The sequence below is a fragment of the Haliotis rubra genome, unplaced genomic scaffold, assembly GCF_003918875.1.
Source record: "Haliotis rubra isolate DU_JTF1 unplaced genomic scaffold, ASM391887v1 Scf16, whole genome shotgun sequence".
Taxonomy (NCBI): domain Eukaryota; kingdom Metazoa; phylum Mollusca; class Gastropoda; order Lepetellida; family Haliotidae; genus Haliotis; species Haliotis rubra.
In genome coordinates this window covers 4,119,395-4,133,115 of record NW_025765558.1, presented here as the reverse complement: position 1 = coordinate 4,133,115, position 13,721 = coordinate 4,119,395, and the positions used below count along the sequence as shown (strand labels likewise).

The 13,721-nt window shown below is 39.6% G+C and overlaps 1 protein-coding gene across 6 annotated transcripts in view; it reads left to right on the top strand.

Annotated features, from left to right (window-relative positions):
• Nucleotides 1-13,721, top strand: part of LOC124271416 (segment polarity protein dishevelled homolog DVL-3-like) — a 98,190-nt gene that overhangs the window by 69,921 nt on the left and 14,548 nt on the right. For 5 of the 6 annotated variants that reach the window (XM_046706568.1, XM_046706567.1, XM_046706566.1 and 2 more), the window contains 10 exons: nt 1,458-1,596; nt 4,342-4,435; nt 5,251-5,320; nt 6,007-6,094; nt 6,981-7,109; nt 7,648-7,868; nt 8,792-8,923; nt 9,878-10,042; nt 10,829-10,846; nt 11,547-11,828. In XM_046706568.1, coding sequence (XP_046562524.1) covers nt 1,458-1,596; nt 4,342-4,435; nt 5,251-5,320; nt 6,007-6,094; nt 6,981-7,109; nt 7,648-7,868; nt 8,792-8,923; nt 9,878-10,042; nt 10,829-10,846; nt 11,547-11,828 — 1,338 coding nt within the window. Of the gene's footprint in view, nt 1-1,457; nt 1,597-4,341; nt 4,436-5,250; nt 5,321-6,006; nt 6,095-6,980; nt 7,110-7,647; nt 7,869-8,791; nt 8,924-9,877; nt 10,043-10,828; nt 10,847-11,546; nt 11,829-13,073; nt 13,717-13,721 lie in introns of those variants that run through there. The other variant, XM_046706570.1, reaches the window with a different exon arrangement.

Genomic DNA, 13,721 nt, shown 5'->3' with positions numbered 1-13,721 from the left:
CTGGACCGGTCGAGTCGCTAAAATACACCGTTTGGGCGCTATTTGGGATTGAAGTTTTGGTGATGTTTTTCAGCAAAATCCTGACTGCATACCTCCCAAAATGTGCTGCACTAAAACTACAAGGGCTACGGCTTTCAAGCGATGCATACTTTGTGTCTATGCATGTTTCTACACAGTAGCATCGTCAAATGTGCCTATGTTTATATGATGGCCGCCATATTGGGGCTTACTTTTGGGCAAAGTTGTCTTCAAAACTTTCACGGGCTACTTGCCTGTCCTGTGCCAAACGAAACTTACCACACACAACACTTTGAGCGCTTGTTCTGAAGTGGCCTTTGGTTGTTGAACATTTTCTGTTCTTGGTCCTATGTCAAAAGTCACGTGATGCGCGGCCATATTGGATTGAAGATGTTTATCGAGGAAATTTGCAGATTTTGGGGGTAGGCATTTTTACATAAGCCATAACTCTGAATGTATGAACTGCAAAGCGCTGTAAATGTGCAGATATACAATATATACCTCAAATATTGATGCCCATAAGCTATGTTGCGATATCTTAATTAGTTACGGATATCTAGATGTTTGCTTCTGTTGTTTATTTTGTACTAAAATGTATTTTCAAAAATCGCAGCATCATTACTTCGCAACTATGCAGCTAGAATCTGGCAGTCGCGTGTAGTAACTAAGTGTGTTGAACATTGTTTGTTCTTGGGTGCATGTCAAAATGTGCATTGCTTGGCGGCCATATTGGATTTCGTCAGATTCTGATGATACTACATTCTAAACAGCATAGCTGCTCAGGTTCTGCACGGAAGGCAGTAAAACTTGGCAGTATGCATCAACAGAAGATGCTTGACATTTCGTGTTCTTACATGCATATCAAAAATTTGATCGTTTGTCGGCCATATGGCATTGAAAATTGCACAAATGCAGGGAAAAGGGAAAAAACTGTTTGAGACGTGCCCCAAATGAAAGAAAAGAGTACCAAACAAACTCACCCACAACTCCAGGCTGAACACGCTAAATATGGACGCGAAACAGACTTTCAACAACGTACCAGTCATCATAAATAATGCTTACATTCAAAACCCAAAGTTTGGGCAGATTTAACGAAATAGGGACTTCTTTATATCACCGACGGCCCAGGGATACCTTGCCGAATGTGTCATAAGTTTCATCGACATTTACAGCACGAGCACGCAGATTACCGTGCAAAGCATGCGACAGTCTGAAGGAAGGCGCTAAGGGCGATATCTCCTATAGAGACTACCACTGCAAAGCGTGGTCCGCGATGCAGATATGGGAGATGATGTCGATTTCAGTTGACAATGGCCAGCGAGCTAAGCTACACAAAATTAAACTACACTGCGGTGGAGGTCTTTAGGCAGTTTTAAAGATTGTCAGTGATTTAATTATTATTATTATTATTAAGTAACAGTTGATATTTTTTATTTCAGGTCCCCGGATTAATGGCCATGCAAAGCATGAACGACATCGAGAACGACCTCCCCCTGGTCCCCATCAGTACGAGACGTCCACCATGATGAGCAGTGATCTCGAAACCACCAGCTTCTTCGACTCAGAAGATGATAGCAGGTGAGACGCCCATATAAACCTAGACCTTGCAGTGATGAGATTTGTGTATTGTCACTGTGTGTTCTTGTAAAATCCTTATTGTACAGAAAATTGATTAGCTTGCATGTTGTACCAGCTGTCACACAGGATCATTTGTACAATGCGTGACCTTTGGTCATTTAACGCTGTGTCCAGAGAAATAAAATACCTTCTGGATATCAACATATGGCATTGAAATTATTGGAATTGAATCAGTAGCTATTGAGTGGTATTGATGCTATTTATGACAACATAATCATCCAATCACAGGACATGTTTTAAGCACTATCACTACTTCGTTTTGATATTAATGAATATCAGCAGGTAATCAATGCTGGTAGATAGCCATTAGTATGTCCGTAAACAGTGAAACACTCACTGGGGCTGTAATGAAATCAATACTAGGTGAATACAGTACGTATCAAGAATAAGTGGTAATGAGTACAAATAGCTAGTAGTAGTAGTAGTCAGTAGCTGATGTATTCTTTACTAGAAACAATAACAAAATTAATTATTGGATGTTGTTAATTTATCACGACATTGTCACAACTTGCCACTTATTGCCATATTGGGTTGACACTACTGCATGGCTTGTATTTTATCAATTTTGCATATTTCACTTTGATAAATAACAGACAAGGGCGATGATTCAATTCACCAAATACATGCGTGAACGTAACAGCCGTAATACTCATGTGTGAGCATATGACATTAGGGATGTTACAAGGACCCTTAACTCTGGTGCTGAATATTGAGAACCCTCAGAGACCCTCTTGAAGCTGCCTCGTGTGACGGTTACTATACTTCTATGTCCTCATCTAGTTAAGAAATACAGTTCGCTCTACCACCATGTATAGTGTAATAAAGCACACTTTCGCCCTGAACTATTATAGTTAAAGTACGAGGACACTTGTTTCCACCAGTGATGTTAGCTGCATGAAGCAACTGCAAACCAAGAAACGGGATGCAACGGAGTAGTTTACTGTAGGAGGCCGTACGAGATGATGACAACTGACATGCATCGTAACCTCGCTTACATTGTGACGTAATGTAAAATGGTTCGATTACGAGGGGGCACACTAGAATGGCGCAGTGATGGGATAACGTCATTCAATTGTTACATCATCAAAAAACTATACGTTTATTGACTGATAATGAATTTTTTTCGATTGTTCTAACCGCTAGGCATCTTAGAAAGCACATTAGCATGGCCATCCAGGAATGCAAGTTTGCATTATTCTACTAGCAGGAGTTTATGCATCTTAAGGCTTTAGAATGTTTATCACTTTAAGAAGTGTCATTGAGAGGAGCACGATATTACCAGTATACCAATGAATATCCATCACAGTCCAATTAGAAAATACAATTATGCTGCGTTTACACAGGTCATACATATTTTAATGGTAGAGGTTACAGTTCAGTTGAATTCATAAAATTCAGAAATTAACAAGTGATACCTAGGGTCAAAATAGCAAAGCTGTTTTGCAACTAATTTTATCTATTTTGTCTATTATGCATGTGTTGTGACCATAAAATCACCCAACACAATGGTAAATGAATACAAAGTTGCCAAGAATAGGATGTATGCAGGGGTAACAATTTTCCACGAATCTGCGGATTAGATAGCGCTGGGCTCATACCTGTGAATCGTCTAAACCTTCATCCCCCAAGACCCCTAGCTCATTTTCCTCTTTTTTCACTCATCCATGTGTATGGATCAATTTTTATTCAGGTTTATAACTAGTTACAGACGAAATAATCCGTTCAATAGATTGTGGTGTATCTCAGTACATAAATCAGGAGACCGCCTCCGTGGTGTAGTGGTTAGAGCGTCTGCCCGGATAGTGGAAGGTCACGGGTTCGATCCCCGATCGCGTCATACCAAAAGACGTTAAAATATGGTACTTGTTGGTCCCTGTCTGGCGTTCGGCATTAATGGGTACTACAAGGACTGGTAGGCTCGGACTCAGTATAATGTGTCTGAGTGGGGTATTCATTCTTCGCTGCGGCATGGTATCTCAGTGGGCTAGCACTATAAAACCAGCTTCAGTCTGGGCTAGTACAAGCAGCCGCACATACACATACACACGCATGCGATCGTCATATGAGCCGAAATATTCTCAAACACGATGTATTATATTGACACCCACCTGATCAGCTGCCACTGGTTGGTCGACATGGAGATAAATGTGTTATGTTAATGTCATGCAAAATCCTATTGGTGTGCTTATCAATAAAATAAATATTTTACTACCTATATCTGAGATACTATCAAGCGTCTTTATATTTGGGTGGAAATCAACTTTAATATTCAGGCCATTACCTTGTTTGGGAAACTCAATATCCACTAGTGCTTACAGTTTAATATCTGAAAAGTGATAAATCAGGTACAGTGGCACATGTAAAAAATCACTTGCCCTGATAATTGTTCCACTATATGGGATCAATTTGGATCAGTCATTATACGCCCTAACAACACCAATCAATTGTGACTTTGTTGTTGATTTTTTAAATAAACAACATAATTAACATTGGAATATCAACTGGACACCGGTACAGTGTGATATACAAATTTGAATATCAACTGGACACCGGTACAGTGTGATATACAAATTTGCTTGCCCGACAGTAAAAAACACTTGACTCGGGCGTCGGGCAATGGGTTATTTCCACCCCAGACTATTCAGTGCAGCAAACCAATCAAATCATTGTATTTTGTATTTACAGGTTTTCAACAGTTACTGATACAACAGGAATGTCATCACGATATGGTCGCCATCGGAAACGGCGGAGGAGACATCGGCCGCCTCCTATCAGTAGAGTAAGATGATGTCAAGGATTCTTTTTCCAAAATCAAGTTTTTTAGTCCAAATTACATGCTAATGTGCAATTAGACTTATAATGATATTGATTTGTTCTATCATTTGGTTATTTGCCCTTGTGTTGATGCCACGGGAAAATAGGTCCTAAATAGCTCATGCTTGTAATAGAGCTGGATATAGAGGATTGAATGGTCACAATGTTTGACTGGCCATATTGTGTCATCATATCGGACAGTATAATGTTTACCTTACAACTGGTTATGTTCACCAGACTTCCTGACATGAAGTTTACTTGCCATAATTTAACTGAAATACTGTTAAAAGTGATGTTCAACAAAGCACACTCACTCATGTTATCAAATTTGACTTACAGTCTTTGAGCAGAATGTTCTAAAGTTCGCATTTTGAGAAGTTAAACTGCTGTGGCAGTAAGTGAATACTGAAGACTGCAATCCGGGTAGAATAGGTCTTCAGCAACCCATGCTTGCCACAAAAGGCGACTATACTTGTCGTAAGAGGCTACTAATGGGATCGGGTGGTCAGGCTCGCTGACTTGGTTGACACATATCATCGGTTCCCAATTGCGCAGATCAGTGCTCATGCTGTTAATCACTGGATTGTCTGGTCCGGACTCGATTATTTACAGACCGCGGCCATATAGCTGGAATATTGCTGAGTGTGACATAAAACTAAACTCACTCACTCACTCACTGAAGACTGCAGACTATCGTCAGTTTTGAAAAGGGTTGTCATTTGTAATCAGACAATACAATCTGAGATTGAGTTAGTTATTTTGTGTATTGTTGTGTTTCAGGCTTCATCATTTAGCAGTATAACCGATTCTACAATGTCTCTCAACATAATAACAGTTACACTTAATATGGGTAAGTTGATACTCTGTTCTGTTTGTATCAGTGATGTTGGTTTGTGTGACTGGGGATCTTATGTCACAGTGACAATTGTGTGAAAGAGGGGATTGTGTCGACAATGGAGACTTTGAGTTACAGTAACATTTGTGTGAAAGAGACATGGTTTGTGTTACAGTGGGGATTGTATGCAGAGCTCCGGATAAGATTTAGCTGATGTGGGTACTGTACCCACTGTATTTTTTGGGAGTGGGTATTATGAATGTTGAGTGGGTATTTCATTTTCCGTTACCCACTGCTTTCAAATATGTGGGTATTTCAGTGATTTTACTCACCTGAGTATTGTGTAAGTTTACTAAGCAGGTATGTTCTGCCTTATGTCATACCTAATCAAAACCAACTTAAATGTAATGGAAATGATTTCATAAAAAATCACTGATCCTATACTGACAGTACAACACCAGTCCTTTACTAACAGTACAACTTGATAGCAATCGATGTCTTTTTCATTACTTAAGCGATTTTTATAAATATATTCCGTACACGCGTTTGTTTTAACTCTTTGCGTATCTAACAGTTTTTCAATGCGTAATTGGAAATTTTCTGTGCATATTTTGGGCCTTATCTGGGCCTCTGGTATGCAACAGACAGGATTTTGTGCTCCATGATGTTTGTGTGTTACAGTGACGTTGGTTGTGTTACAGATACAGTTAACTTCCTGGGTATTAGTATTGTGGGACAGAGTAACAAGGGAGGGGACGGCGGCATCTACGTGGGCTCCATCATGAAAGGGTAAGTACACCACACTCAACATCTATCAAAAACATGAGATTGAAAGTGTAGATTTTGATCCCTTGATTCCTCAATGAGCCCTTTACCCATGACAATCTGGGTCATGAAAGCACAGTAAACGGGAACAATGGTCAGGCTCGCAAGGGCGGTGGGGTAGCCTAGTGGTTAAAGCGTTGGCTCGTCATGCCGAAGACACTGGTTCGAATCCCCACATGGGTACATTGTGTGAAGCCCATTTCTGGTGTCCCCCGCCGTGATGTTGCTGGAATATTGCTAAAAGCGGCGTAAAACCAAACTCAGTCAGTCAGGCTCGCAAACCCCCTTGCATGTGATTGCATCCCAGTTATGTAGGTTTATAACTGGTACCCGTGAAGATCCAGGCTAGAACTGGTGTCTTCAATAACCCATGCTTGTCGTAAGAGGTGAATAACGGGATCGGGTGGTCTGGCTTGCTGACTTAGTTGACACATATCATCGTATTCCCATTTGCGTAGAACGATGATCAATGGATTGTCTGATCCAGACTCGATTATTTACAGACCACCGCCATATGGCTGGAATATTGCTGAATGTGCATTAAACAACAAACCACCCAACCTCAAAGAATGATATGTTGACAGATCATTTTAGTTATGCAGGGCTCGACATTCACGCTATCCCACTGACCCGGGTCTAGTAAAATGTTGACAGGATCAGTGCAATATTGATAAGTGCTATCCCGACGGTCTAGTAGATATTTAAGGCTGTCAATAAGAGTACCTTAGCGGGACCAGTAAGAATCTGTAAGGACCAGTGATTTTTAAAAGTTACTGGTCCTGTGGTCTTGTTCACGAATTTGGGTGAATGTCAAGCCCTGGTTATGTGAATTCATTTTTCCTCATTTCAGCGGTGCTGTAGCTCAAGATGGCCGCATTGAACCAGGGGACATGATTCTCGAGGTGAATGGTATCAGTTTTGAGAACATGAGTAATGATGATGCTGTAAGGACGCTACGAGAGGCAGTACAGAAACCGGGGTAGGTTGAATGCCATAGCTTACTTGAACAGTTTCGCAGATTGTTATTACATGTTCAGCATTATTGCAGTCAAAAAGCTGAAGCATTAAACAACATTCTGTTGGTGAATCAGCTTCGTAAAATATACAAACAATAAAAAAAGGTATTTAATGTAGAAATTGGCATGTAGAATGAATATGTTGTGTAGTTTTCTAAGATGTTCATATATTGCAATTATCCATTGGAAACATAGGCTTGCTGACTTGGTTGACACATGTCATGGTATCCATATTGCGTATATTGATGCTCATGCTGTTGATCACTGGATTTGTCTGGTCCAGACTCGATTATTTACAGACCACCCCCCATATAACTGGAATAATGCTGGGTGCATCCTAAAACTAAACTCACTCACTCCATTGGAAACAGCTATGTCAGAATTGATTTGTGTTTTCTTTTTTCAGTCCAGATAGTGGCATATATAATGAAATTGATGTGATATTACCATTATCCATTGGAAACGTCTATGTCATAACTTATTTATGTTACCTCCTTTCAGTCCAATCACACTAGTCGTTGCCAAATGTTGGGACCCGAACCCCAAAGGTTATTTCACAGTTCCAAGACAGGAGCCAGTTCGGCCAATCGACCCATCGGCGTGGGTGGCACACACGACTGCTATGCGGGAACACTACATGGGGCGTGGCGGACCCAGCACCTCAATCAGCAATATGACGTCAACTAGCTCCTCATTAACTAGCTCTATACCTGAGTCAGAACGTAAGATTATTCATCTGTCTAGAAGGTGTGGGAAGGAAAATAGCCCTTCCCAACTGCCTAGAACACATTGACCCTTACTTCACAGCATCCTTCATGAAATTTGAGTTTTGATGAAGTTTCATCGTTGTGTTTTTACCAGTAGTTCGCAAGAACGGACGAGGTATTTTTTCGGCAGGGTTTAGGACTGAGGGGGTAGCCAAGTAGTTACAACGTTTGCTTGTCGCTTAAATGGTCTCAGTTCTACTCCCCACATGGGTCTAATGGTATGAAGCCCATTTCTTCCTGAAATGTTACTGAAAAAAAGACAGCTCATCCATTCACTCCTGTCAGGTTTGAAATTATGGCTGTATACTACTGACACTTAAACAAGACTTCTTTTTTCTATTTCCTTCTTTTTATGATCAAAATATTTTGTAAATATTTATCTATGCTTTGTCCGCCATTAACCTTAGTATGCTGATCAAGATGACTTAATTTTATTGTTTCGGCTTCATCTGAGATTAGTGTCATCCAGGATTCCAAATGAAGTGTCCTTGGCAGGCACTAAGGGGTAAAGCACTGATACTCAGTGAAATCAAGTCATCTCTAAATATCCAGAATATTGCTTAAACCTATATGTATTAAATCAGGAAATTTGTACTTCTAATGAGAGAATTGTTGTGGTCATTTGCTGCCAACCCCGGAATTTTTATGGTCATTTACTGCCAACTCTGGGCAGAGAATCGGATTCTCAACACACCAACATTAATCCTGGTGTTCAAGTTATTTTGAGTGTTACGCTAATCTGTTACATGTCATAATTTTGAATATGTAAGTTTGACAATCATGCTATGATGCTATGTGAAAATTTGGTCCGAAGTTGTCAGGAATTGGATGTATATTTTATGTGAACTGAAATTTAGAAGCTATTGTTTTGTTTTCAGGGTTTGATGACTTAAATCTCACAGTGAACACTGACATGGCAACCGTTGTCAAGGCAATGGCACAACCAGACTCAGGGCTGGAAATCCGAGACAGAATGTGGCTCAAAATAACGATACCAAATGCTTTTATAGGTGAGCCTTCCCTTGATGTTCTAGAGCTCAAAATAACGATACCAAATGCTTTTATAGGTGAGCCTTCCTTTGATGTTCTAGAGCCAAAAGGCTTCTGTACCAAGTCAATGTTGATTGGACAACTATCACTAGGAAAAGCTGCAAAATTGTTCATGTGGCATTAAACTATATTCACTCACTTGACACAACTAATTGGGAATCCAGTGGCCGCAATTGCTACCGAGGTTGGACAGTCCTTGGGTAGTTTAGCTCTCACAGTACAGCTGTAATCAAGTTGATTCAGTGTTTCTTCATTGAATGATGCAGTGTCTTGATCAATTTGGGGGCTGGGGTAGCCTAGTGGTTAAAGCATTTGCTCATCACACCCAAGACCCGGGTTCAATTCTCCACATGGGTACAATATATGAAGCCCATTTCTGGTGTCTTCCACTGTGATATTGCTGGAATATTGCTAAAAGATGCGTAACACTTAACTCACTTACTTGATCAATGAGTTATTGTCTTCATTCCTAAATAAGTTCAGGTAGGGATTTCCTGATCATTTGGTTTGTACAGTCAAACATGACAGCGGTTTTACACTAACTGAAAGTGGGGTGATTCACTCAAATATTGTATTCATGCTGCAAAAAAACCCATATTATTATTATTATTGCATTACTTTATTGAGCGAAAATAAGTGTTAAACAGTGATTATTTCAAGGACATTATATGGTGAAGAGATATCCCCATGCATCTGTATCTTAAATGTCATATATTAGGAATTTACGTAACAAGTTCTGTTACCAGTGTATTCAGTTGTTGATAGGGAAACGTGTTCATTTAATAATCTGTGTGCGACGACTGAAATTGTGGTTTTATAGAATCATATTTTGTCTTGGACAGATGACACTGAATCAGCTGCTGTTCCTACACTTGTTGTTACATGATAATCAAGTAATTTATTCTTTTCTTCAGGTTCCGATCTTGTAGATTGGCTCTTTACGCACGTGGAGGGTTTCGCCGACCGGAGAGATGCAAGAAAATATGCATGTAATCTGCTGAAGGCTGGCTACATCCGGCACACAGTCAACAAGCTGACATTTTCAGAACAGTGCTACTACGTCTTTGGAGATCTCTGTGGTATAGTTGTGATTCTTACCGTAATCGTTTTCAGTGTTTGAATCCTAGATTCAGAACAGTGCTACTATGTCTTTGGAGATCTCTGTGGTACAGTTGTCATCCTTAATCGTTTTTGGTGTTCGAATCCAAGATTCACCCTGATGATGTTTATCGTTGTATCAGTACGATACCTGTGATTGGTGGTAAACATAAAAAACCTGAATCATTTAGGATGTCTTCCTATAAAAGGCTGTCAAACCATGGTAGGAGCTCTAGACCAAACTAAGTAACTCACCATTTTATGTCAGATTTTATGAATTCCATGAGAAGGATTTCAAATTTGAGTGGTCTGCTTGACAACTAATATTGTCAGATGGTCGCAGTACAATAACTTTCTGTTCAGAACTCAGCTTTTAAATAGATACCCAGCATCCTATGCTCACAGTACAAGGCCAGATTCGACTGTTGGAGTCTGTGACTTGATTGATTTCCTGTCATGAAAGGATTGTCCTTACATTATGTTAGTGGATTGTCTGGTCGATTATATACAAGCCACCATTACATAGCTGGAATATTGCATTAAAGATCAAACAAGCCATAACAATCAAACATTATACTCTGAGAGAGTGTTCTTTATATCAACCACTGATTTGTCCAGCCCGCTATATACAGGCTTATTGCAGATGTAATATTGCTGATAGGAGAAAAACAACCCAAAACGTTATAAAGACTTACTATTTGGTGTATGATATGTCGTGTACTATGTTCTATACTGTGTCCTATACTTGCTCCCTTCTCATGTTTCAGGTCCTCCTCAGTATCCAGGTAAGCATTCTGTCTCTGATTGCATTTGTTACCTGTATACTCCTACGGATAAATTAATTCATATATTGAAAATAGTTATAAACTGGCATCATTGATGGGAAGTTTTGGCATCAATATATCGACTGAATAGTACTACAATATATCAAATAATACTAAAGTAAAATATTTCTATGTGTATTGATACGATTTGAGTAATATGGACTGCAGTTAATACATTTAATGCGAAATGTGAATTAGGCTGATCCTTACATTTCTTATTATGACTGTTCTGCTTCGTTATTGTCCATGTTGTTAATATATATGTTTCTGTGGCAGTTCAGTATACATTTGGCATTGATATTCGTAAATTTTGTTTGATACTGCATCAGTGTTACAAACTTATTGTTGTTTTAACTTTGAGTTAGAATTGTATAATGCCGAAGATTGGCGACCAGATGGATGTGGTCACACTCAGTAACTTTGTTGCATGTCATTGACTATAGTTATTGCATGGATCAACGCTCACAGTATCAATCACTGGATTGTCTGGTCCAGACTTGATTATTTAAAGGCAAATTCCACGTAGCTGAAAAATTGCTGAGCGTGGTATTATGCAACAGGTAACAATATTATCTGCTACAGGAATGATAATTGTATCTGCTATAGGCATAATGTAAGTTAAATGGTGGAAAACATTCTATATTCGCCCCACTTTCTCCAGATCTGACATCACTGAGTCTTGAAGATGTGGACTCTGTATCGGAAGCCGACCGCGACACCCTCGCCCCCCTGCCGCCCCCTGCCTGGAACAATCAATACCCCTATAGCAGCTCCAACTACTTGCCCCAGAACCTCAGCTATATACCCCCATACAGCTACACAAGCACTGACAACACCAGCTACGTCGGCAGCTTCGTCGATGGCATGCCACCCCCACCTGTCGGTGCAGTGCCCCCTGGTGGCGGAGGTAATGGCAGTGCAGGGAGTGTCCATAGTGCATCAGGTAAGGCAGTGGTAGTTGCAGTAGAATGTCTTTTGGTAGAATGTCTTCCTACTTATCATCCCTTTCAGGGTGAATGGAATTGTCTGTTCAGATCTATTATCATACCAATTTGGTCATTATTGTGTAGGTTTCTTATTTGAAGAGTTTGTTATATATACCTACCTGTCTCCCCTTTCAATGTAAATGGTATTGTCCTTTCAAAACCAAGAAGAATCTTAAGATTTGGATTTGGTTAGTTTATTTTGGTTATGGGGGTTCGTCAATTTGACAAGGAAAGTTTGTGCAGAGAATCCAACATTTCTGCCGATGATTTCTTGCTTTGCTTTTTAAGCTTGCAATATGAGACAAGTTAAAAAGTATTTAATTTCAATTTGCTTAAACTTGAATACATGTTAAGATGTATATTTCTATGTTCAATTTTGGTGATGAAAATAAGCATTTTGTCTCTGTTTATATTATTGGCTTGCCAATTAGATATTAATGGCTGTGGGTGATTCGCTTCTACTAACCTAATATTTAGCCTTGCTAGTGCTCAAGAAGTACATTCTTATTACGTGCCTATGACACACGTTTGAATGTGATATATTAAAGTGAATCGAATAAGGACAATGAACAAATGTTTGTTGCCAAAAATCTTGGACATGACTGACATAGAATATCACTGAATGATTGGAGCATATTTACGGAGGATGGTAAATCTTGACAAAGTGTTTTCGATTTGTCTAGATCAGTTTTTTATCACAAGGAAAATTTGAAAAAATTATGAGCTCCTTTGAAGTCAAAGGGAGATAACTATGGTGTTATGTGCTATACAAACACTGCTATGAAAAAAGCTTTCTCATCCAGGATGTTTGGGACAAGTAATTGGAAGAACTGATTTGATTAGGTGTGGCTGTTGTACTGATATGAAATTCAAAAGCAAGGGTATTTTGGAAAATAGTGTGGACAGTGGTTTTACTGATTGTTGCTGTTGTATTGAGATATCAAGGATAAACCGAGAAGAGATTGTACAGCTGTTGCTGTTGTACTTCTGTGAAATTCAAAGGCTAGGATATGTTGAACAAAAGAGTGGACTGAAGAACTGATTCTACTAGCTGTTGCTATTGTGCTACTGTGAAATTTCAGGGCTAGGCTATGTTGGACAAGAGAGTGGACCGATGAACTTATTTTACTAGTTGTTGCTGTTGTACTAATGTGAAATTCAAAGGCTAACTTTGATTTGTTTGTTTGTTCCTTATTCTGCAGTAGCATGATACGGGCAAGTCCCTCTTACCGTTGCTTGCAACTCTTGCTTCCTAGCTGCTGCTTGTTTCATTTGCCATTGCCACATTGCCTCGGCTGTCTTAGTGACACTTGCGTTGTCATGGCTGCATGCTGGGTTACCAGGTTACTGCAACACATGCTTAGTCAGCTCGAAATTTCAGCTTCGGTTAGATGACTTGCTTCTCTGCTTCAGAGCACCTTTCATTATTCATACTGGAATCTCTCACAAATTTTCTGATTTTAGTTGAAATGGCATGTGAAGGTTCTTTGTTAAGAGTTGCATTGTGAGCAATAAGGTCAAGGTCGTTAATGTGTATCGCGGATAAAGATATGGAAGTATGTTGATATTACTCGTGATTAATTTGTAAACGTTATTTAAGATATGGTTATAAGGTGATTATGATGATGATGATGATGATTCATCAGTACCGAGCATGTCACACTCACCCCCTCCTCACCAACCCGGCATGACATTCATTCACGGTCACTTCAAGCATGCTTCTTTGTGTTGCTCGTTCTGCATGCTTAGTTGCTTGTACACCTCGCTTCATTCATGTCACGAGTCTGGCCAGGAATGCCAGTTGTTGTACTGTGTTGTTTCAATATGTGTGATTTTCTTTTGATTTCCTG